Source organism: Argiope bruennichi, chromosome 7, assembly GCF_947563725.1.
Source record: "Argiope bruennichi chromosome 7, qqArgBrue1.1, whole genome shotgun sequence".
Taxonomy (NCBI): Eukaryota; Metazoa; Arthropoda; class Arachnida; order Araneae; family Araneidae; genus Argiope; species Argiope bruennichi.
In genome coordinates, this window is record NC_079157.1 from 79,378,738 (window position 1) to 79,388,053 (window position 9,316).

At 26.2% G+C, this 9,316-nt stretch overlaps 1 protein-coding gene across 1 annotated transcript; it reads left to right on the top strand.

Annotated features, from left to right (window-relative positions):
* Nucleotides 1-37: 37 nt before the first annotated feature.
* Nucleotides 38-9,041, top strand: LOC129975035 (uncharacterized). The gene is made up of 3 exons (XM_056087901.1): nucleotides 38-193; nucleotides 2,953-3,467; nucleotides 6,858-9,041. The coding sequence occupies exons 2-3, from the start codon at nucleotides 2,970-2,972 to the stop codon at nucleotides 7,623-7,625; spliced, it is 1,266 nt and encodes a 421-aa protein (XP_055943876.1). The 5' UTR covers nucleotides 38-193; nucleotides 2,953-2,969; the 3' UTR covers nucleotides 7,626-9,041.
* Nucleotides 9,042-9,316: the final 275 nt, after the last annotated feature.

A 9,316-nucleotide genomic window follows, 5' to 3' on the forward strand; every position in this document is an offset into this window, starting at 1 on the left:
ATAATGTAACTTATATTAACCTTTAATATTTTATTATTATAATTGCAAATATTATAGGGAGTATTTTTAGTATTAATTTTTTTGCGAAAACGAAAGTACATCAACCAGAACACCTGATTCGAGAAAGGAAGGAAATGAATTATGCTTTCATGAACATAAAATGGCGTATTCAGAATTTGTATTGTGTACATAGGTATGTGTGTATAATAACTTATAATTTTTTCCTTGCTTGTTGCTTGATTATATTCTCACCGTATAAGTAATTCAGATAAAGTATTTGATTCAATAACGTATAAAGTAACACTTCAAATTATTTGTTTGTTTGTGTTTTAATCTTCATCCTGGACACGTTGAAAGTAAAAATTATTCTTAGTTTTGATTTCAATTATTCGTAAATATAATTAGTGGCATTTGCAAACATTGTTCTGTTTTTCTGAGTTCTGTTAGCTTTTAATTGGTATTTTCTAAATAGATTCCTAAAATTTACTTTCCCTTTTTACTTTCAGTGGCCTCATTTCTCGAATTATATTAATAGTGTTTCGTATCATGACAAAAATGAATGAATTATTTTATCTAATTATTTTAAAGTCATGATGATCTTATTACAAATAAAGTCATTTCCGTGGTCCGCAATTGGTAGCATTTGTGTATTGAGTTATTTTTATTTAAAAAGTTATTACTTTGAAATGCGTTTAGTTTCCTGTTGACATACTTTGTTATACAATTGTATGCATCTTTAATAATTCGCCTGGGCCAATAAACTGTCTACTCTATTCATGCCTATGTTACCCATTAGATAAATGTTTTTTTTTTTCTTTCTACAAAAAAATATATATCATTTACTTTGATAGTTTTGTCTATTTCATATGCAAAGGTATGACATGCATGACTAGTTTAGTTTATAGGTTCATGTTGAGTAACTTTAGTTGAAAATTCAATATTTTTTGCATCTGAATATTAAAGATTTGGTAAAATGAATAGCATATCTTGTTGTATAATATATGGCAAGAATCAAAAAAATGTATTTAAAAGGTAAAAATGAAATAAAATAAATTTGCAGTATTAAAGGGTAGAATTTATTGTAAAAGTTTCATTTCATTGATAAAGAAACTTTTTATTTACAGAAAATCACCAATTTGATTATTATTAATTATTTTGAAAGTAAATAATATGCTTAATTGTTGTATATCTTAATAAGTTATAAGCCTTTTTCTTAGAATATTGGACATTTTACTAAATATTTGGATTTATTTTTAACTACATAAGAGTGAGCTTGTTAAAATAATTTCTAAAAGTAATCATTTCTTGTTTTAACTCGGATAATTGACAAGTAAATTTACTATTTCTAAAAATGAGTTTTTTGCTTTCTGTATTTTATTAAAATTTTAAATTTATTCTAACCTTGACAAAAAAATTTTACTATAATAAGTGTGAAATATACAACTCAAAAGTTGCCTTTAGCCCAAGAAGGAAATGCATGTATATGAGAAATATCTCAATAAAAACAATTAATTCCTGAAATCAGAATCTGATTTCAACTTTACTGTCGTACTTCTAGCTAAGGTTGTTTCATTTGCATTCTTGTTAAAATCATTTATCAATCAATTATGATAGAAGTATACAGATAGTTTCAAAACATATTTTTAAAATATGAAGAAGAAAAAAAACTCTTGCTAATTATAATGTTGTAGATATTCTTGATTTTAGTGAGAAATTCCTATTTGATGCTTCAAAATAAAAGTCTGAAGTGATCTAAATTATGTGTAAATTGGACATATTTGGGGGTTTGTTGATAATTTTCTTTAATGATGATATTAATTATTAAATAATTGATGCTTTGAATTATAATGAGGACTGAAGATGAAATAATATGGGGTGGGGAAGATTTTTTTTTGATAGCCATGTTATATATAATGAAGTTTGTATAAAAGCAAAATTCATCAGACCAACAATTTATCTATAAATTTATTGTGATATATAAAATATATGGAAATATGAGGCATGTATATTTTTTCATTATAAAAAAACCTCAGTTATATCTCCTTTTCGAAATGACAATTTTGCATCATTTGGCATTGGTTTAATATTTCGGTTCTCTTATCTACCAGTTAATAATTTAGTTGATTATGTAAAAAAAAGATTGATGTATTTAAATTGTATGTAAAGAAAGATTATGTATTTAAATGCCTGATTCAATTTAATTATGTGTTATACATCAGCATTTTCAATTAGAACAGATATTTACCCACTTAATTTAAAATTTAAGTAAATTATATAGAAGTAAAAAGAAATCCTCATATGTCTATAATTATAATAGTGTTTTATCCATATGCTACAAATAATTGTAACATTGCATTATGTATGCATTGCATGCATTATGTTTATGATTCAAATCTATCTGAAAGGAATTAAATACACCTTCGACCTGGTCAAAAAATATAAAGATTAAAAATAATGATTAAAAATAATTTTATGAAATTATTGATATGATAACTCAAAGTACATGAAAACTTAGTTAATGTTTTTTATATTGTTTAAAATAAAGTTTTTCAATCATTTGAACTGAAAGTAAGTTTCAAATTATTACTGTTTGCTTCCTTATTGTGGGATTTAAACTATGCTTATAAGGAACTCTTATAAGGAAAAAAAATCTTATAACTTCTTAACCACTTCATCAGTCTGAAAATTTTATTTTTGAAATTGGTATCAAAAGTTCCAAAATATTTTATTTTTATTTTTTTGATAATGGATATCTTTTGAAGATTCTGTATAATTTTACTTGCAATGACTACATTGCTTTGTAAATTAACCAAATTAAAGGTTTAGAATATAAAATATTTTATGAAAGGCTTTTTCCATTTTGATGTTATATATATCAGCTTTTATATTCTTTTTATTGAACCTCTTATGTTTTCTAGTTAAATTAAAATATTATAATTAACTTTTATTTAGTTAAGAAATAAAACATCATGGATGATACATCAGGCAGTGAAGAAAGTGGTGAAGGAAATGAAGCCTCTGGAACGGATCACTCCCATGATAAAAAACACAAAAATTCTGATGGTTCATGTAAATCCAAACGAAGTGTAAAACGACAACTCAAGACCTTTTCATTTGGGAAGTGGCAGAAAGGTTTTAATAAGGAAAAGGCCAAAAAGCGCACTTTCAGCCTTAGCCGAGATGCTTGGCAGAGTTGCAGCTCCGTAGTTTCAGAAGCATCTATTGAGAATGTGACATGTATTTGTACTGGTTACAGGAAAACAAAAGCTTCCTCAGCAGCTGAGAAAAATGCAGGGACTGATAAAAATACATCTCAAGAGCTATCCTCTGAAGGTGCAAAAGGAAATATTTTAGCTGTAGCAGCCTGTGCTGGCGCCACATCAAGTGATAGTTCTCGAGAACCAAGTGTGTTAAATAAAAGGGTTCCAGTACCCAGAGAATATTCACGCGATTACATCCCACAGCAGGTAATGTTGAATATTTCATTAGGTTTTGAAGTGTAATTTTATTAATTCAATCTCCATAGTGAAACCAGATTTCATTGATAAATTAATTGCATTATTGACAACTCAATTAGTTTTTTCCCCCTTGACATAAAAGTAAATTAGAGATATTAATATTAATTTTGTTACTTTTGCTGCAGAATCATTTTTCTTAGGTTATGCTATTTTAACTTAATGGATAGTATAAAAAAAATTCCACTTGGCCAACTGTTAGAGAAAGATAAATTCCTTATTTAAATTGTTTTCAATTTTCTTTCAATCCTTAAACAAAAGCAATGAAATATTACATTTTACAGCAACTGTAGGTAATGATTTTATAAAGTATTGCACAATTCAGTATTTGCTGTAAGATATTAATATTTAAATAACAGATATTATAAATATAATATGCAGATACTGGCTTGTTATGAACTTATATTATTATAAAGCTTTGAAATTTTTAAGCAAATGTCAAAAAGGTTTTACTTTAAGTTGGCAAATGCAAAGGTTTTGATTTTTAGTTAACAAGAAAAAAAATTCTCTGTATTTTAATTATATTTGAAGAAATTATCATTTAAAATTATTCTTCTTTTGCTTAAAAGTAAAGAATATCATTTTATGATAGAAAGTATGAATTTATTGTTTGATTTTTCAATTATGTTGGAAGGGCAGGTCATCTTTTCTTAATGTTGAAATTAAAATCATACCAGTTGCACTTTTGAATACTTCAATTATAACCATCAGTTTATTGCACAAATTATGTGGAAATATAATTTAAAGAAATTATTCTTCATATCATGAGTTTGCTGTTCTAAAATATGAGCAGCAGTTATTTTACATTTTTTCAAGATAATTGACTTCCTGTTAACTATAATAGTGAGTTTCATTTTGAGTATTTTTTTTAGATAGGAAAATATGAATTAAATCTTTTGTACCAGTCTTTAATCACTTTTAAAATTTATTACCCAAGAAACTAACATCTGACAAATTTCAAATGAAATCCTGTAATAAAAAAAAAAAAAAAAAAGAAAAGAAAATTGAAATTGGAATTTTTTTTTAAAAAAAATTGATGATCAAAATCTTTTTTAACTAAACAGTCAATTGTGCCCTCTCCCTTTAATATTTCTGCAAAATACAGTGGCAGTATATACATTCATCATAGATATGAAATTTCATATATTTTTTAAACACTTGCATCTTTTTTTAAATTAAATATAATTATATGTTTGATTTCTAAAAGATTAATTCTTTCTGATTTCATATTGTAAAGCAAGATTATATGGATTTGCAAAAAAGGATAAAAAAATTATAATTTTATTATTAATTTGTTGAAAATTTATGCATAGATTACTGATTGTTTTAATTTGAGATAGTTATAATGCAGCTTTAAAATGCTTCCGATAATTTATAACTTATTAAAATAATTTTTATATAATTTTTTTAAGTTTTCAATTTTTTTATGTAGTTTTTAAAAGTAACAGAGGGTCCCATATGAATATCATTTTATGATGAAAAATAAATTTTATTAAAGAAGAGAAAACAAAAATTAATTTTAAGAAATTCTTTTATCTGAAATTTATGTAATAATTGCAAATAACTGAAATATTGTGATATAAAGAGGAAACTATACTGAATTTTATCTTTTCCCTTAAAAAAAACTGTATAGTCTGTTATAATATTTAAATTTTCTATTTTAAAAATATAAAAAGTTAATTGTTTAATGTACAAATATAAATAAAAGACAAAAAGAAATAGCATACCTGAAATGTATCTCCAAGAATAAATGTAGAATGTTTTATTTTGTTGCAAGTCTAATGTTTGAGCATGAAATAATTTTTCAAATATAAAATAAGTTTCTGGGGAAATTCTTCGGGTTGTTTGTTATATTCCAGTTCATATTTTGTCATAACTAACTACCTTTTAACATTACTTAACAATTCATTTATAAATGCTGGAAAAAGCCCCCATACATTTAACAAGGAAGATGAGAATTTGTCCATCAATTCCTGAAAATACTAGCATTCTAGTCATGCAACCATCAAATTTTTGGGTTGCAAGAGGAATCACATTTTTATATTTATTTTCCTTGTAAAAGTACAAAGAAGTTGAAGCACATCTCTTGAATATTTCATGATGTGCGAGAAGTGTATGTTTAGACAAGTCATCATACAGGGTCCCCCTCCCCTGAAGTTATGTTAAGTATTGTCATCTGCAAATTTATCTTCAAATGACAAGCATTCAGTATGTGATATGATACTATATATTTGAGTTTCATTTCTTGCAATAAATCTTAAAAATGAAACCTAAGAAGGTTTTCAGATTCTTTATGTTTTTTAATATTTCTGTTCTTTGAACTTGAATTGTATTGATTTGGTAAGTTACTGGGGGTGGGAGGGGATCTTGAGAAAAAAGAAAAAAAGTTAGAGATTTTGGAGATTGATTTCGACTGCATAATCATAAACCATCCTTTTCCTCCAAAAATATTAAATATTTACTGGTAGTTAAAAATAAATTTAACTAAACTGTTCAACGAACTATAATAATTGTTATTTTGCAGTTAAGACAGTGTTGTTTAAAAATGATTATAATTTTGTAGTGATTGCATTTTTTTTGTGTGTGATCATTATTCCTGTTAAACTGCTTTTTAATTTCAGATGAAGTTTTTGTGAGGGTGGGAGCATTTTATTTATTGGTTGACTGAAGCCAACTATAACCACATTTTTTGCCATCATGCAAAGCCTACTTTCAAATTGTGTTTTGAATTTAATTAAATTAAATTGCATGTATCTTCATGAAAATTTGACAAATAAGTAAACTACATTTTAAATCATTTAGTCAACTCATGATAATGCTTTTGGAAATACATTATTTTAACACTTTCATTTTCCAAATTATTTTAACAAAATTCCACATTAAACTAGAATCAATTGCCTTTAAATTTTGAGAAAACTTTTGATTAAAATGTAATATTGATTGGGGAAGCACCCTTAAATTTTGTGTACGAACATCGATTTTTAAAATGGAGAGGCATTTAAAAGTTTTAACCAGATGACAGGATATAGTTAAGATTCTTTGATTTAATTTTAACTGAAACAATAATCTTTTTTTTTTTTTTTTTTTCATTTTATAAATGTTTTATAGTGATATTCGACAGGTGTTTACACCATGTACAAAAGTCTTAGTAGCTGTTTTATTGATATACATTATTAAATTTAAGCCTATAAATACTAAGTAACTCATGATATTTTATATGTGGATTTAATATTAATAAATTCTTTATGTGTATTAGTAGTTGCTGTTGATCCTTGAAGGAAGATGGGTAATGATTTTTAATTTATGTAAGTTGGAAGTTTATATATTTGTTTCTCTTTTTAGGTGGGAGAGGCTTCCAGTAGTAATCTTTTTATTACTTGTCAATCATCTTCTCAACAGCCTTTATCCATCAACGAAATTAGTATTAGTGAACTGACCTTAGCTCTCCAGGAACATATGAGACTATCTATTGTACAGAGCCCACTGATCATACAATATGGAAATGTTGGCTACAATGTTGAAAACCGCCACAATGCCATTGACAGACGGTCTTGCAGTCTGAACCTCTTTTCTTCAAATGCCCATACCCAAGTTGATTACGTACACCATCTTGTTCCCGATCTATTAGAAATCACTAATTGTAGTTTCTACTGGGGGAAAATGGACCGGTATAAAGCTGAAAAACAGTTGGACAAGAAACCTGAGGGTACATTTTTACTTCGAGACAGTGCTCAGGAGGAATTTTTATTCAGTGTTAGTTTTCGCCGCTATGGACGCACTCTCCATGCTCGTATTGAACAACTGAACCACAAGTTCAGCTTTGACTCACATGACCCTAATGTTTTTACTTCTTCAACTGTTTGTGGGTTAGTGGAGCACTATAAAAATCCAATATGCTGCATGTTTTTTGAACCCATGTTGACTATACCTGTACATCGTAATTTCCCGTTTGATTTGCAACATCTATGTCGTGCAGTTATTTCAGATCACATAAAGTATGATGGAATCAATGAACTGAAGTTGCCCAAGAAAATTAAAGTATATTTAAAGGAATATCATTATAAACAAAGGGTTAGGGTGCGCCATCTGGAAAATGATAACTGTGTTTAATGAGTTTTTTTGGGGGGGGGAGAGATTCTGCTAGATCTGTATAGTATGTCATGTAAAACTTAATATGATTTAGGTCTGTAATTGTAGGCCCCATTGTGGTATGTCTTCTCAAGAAATCTGTCCCTTTTAATATGTGTTTTTTAGTATTTATTTGCAACTTTTTTTTTTTTTTTCAATTTCACACCAGATGAAAATTATATAAATGAATTTTCAATCGTATTAAAATCTCTTGAGGGAAAATTAACTCTCCCTTATATAACTGTATAAGAATTTTTTTTTAATTTGATAGTATTAATTAATTTCATTGTTAGACATTTAGAATAATTTAGCATTTTATATGCATTTTACTTACTTAAATTCATTTTCATTGTATCTGTTTTAGATATTAATTGTAGATAATCATGATATTTTTTGTATCGTATTGCAAAGATGACTGCTAAACTTTTTCCAAATTATTTTTATTTAAAAAATTTGTTGGGGGAAAAAACGCGAGTGAATTTTTTTTATATAATAGGGCAAATTTTTTTGTGAATTATCTATGCCTTTTCGTAATTTTTTTATCCTCTCGAATTAAGAAAAAGCTAGGTATTTATCACAAATTAATAAGAAACGGAAATATATAAATATCAATTACATTTCTTTACTAAGAGCGTTTAGAATTTTATCAATATTGCACTCTTTTTTCTTTATTGTTGTTCAGAATGTGACAGGAAAAAAAAACACAATTATTTAATATTAATAATTTTTATAATATTTCAGTCCTAATATTTATGATACATTAAAAAAATGTGAATAAATGAAATTTCTTGCCATACCATATTTAGTGCATTTTATGTCAGTCTTGATTTTAGATGATGTTTAAGGTTTCATCCAAATTGTAACAAATTATTGATGGAAATCATATTTTTTATGAATAGGGTAGAATATCAATTATTTTTATTTGGGACATGTGAATATATATTTGTAAATTAGTGTAATATATAAAATTAAATTGTATGGCATAGCTATGAAATTTGACCTGTAAAATAGATTTTAATTCAATGAATTATGCTCAAAGTATATTACAAGATTGAAAGTAATCAATATGATAATTCAGATAGGCCTTAACCTTAAATTAAAACCACTGTCATCTCTTGAGTATATGCAGAATGCATCATAGAATTAATTTTTATTTTCTTGCACATCACATATTTCTACTGCATCTGACTTATAAATAATGATCTGATGTGATGCCTTCTGTAATATTATATCTATATTTCCCTTTATTTTTCTACAGTTTTTTTTTTTTTTTTTTGTCATTCTGATATACTTTTACTTAAACATTGTAATTATTGGTTTAATGATGAAGGTTATTGTTTCAAAGAATAATTTTAGTATATTTCATGTATTATTTTACAAACCACTTGTAAAATGTCTATTTATTTGTGTATTAAAGAATTTTTTTAAAAGCATGAAATGTTTTGGTGATCTATTTAATTTACTCCCCTTGTCCTTTAAATAAATTAATCCTCCAACCGTAAGAGTTTCTTTATTTTTCCTGTTTAAAATTAGAGGCTGTTTTCCATCCTTCTATATATTCAAGGTAGCCCTATATATATTATATAATCTTGTTGAAATTTTCAATCGTTAATAAAATATTTTTTATTCATCCACTCAAGTTCAAACACATTTTTTTCAACTTCTAGTGGATG

Excerpts from the sequence above, each read along its gene's own strand:
- LOC129975035 (XM_056087901.1), top strand. The coding sequence starts at position 2,970 with ATGGATGATACATCAGGCAGTGAAGAAAGTGGTGAAGGAAATGAAGCC. Across the intron at positions 3,468-6,857 it reads GCGATTACATCCCACAGCAG|GTGGGAGAGGCTTCCAGTAG; the intron begins GTAATGTTGAAT and ends TTCTCTTTTTAG.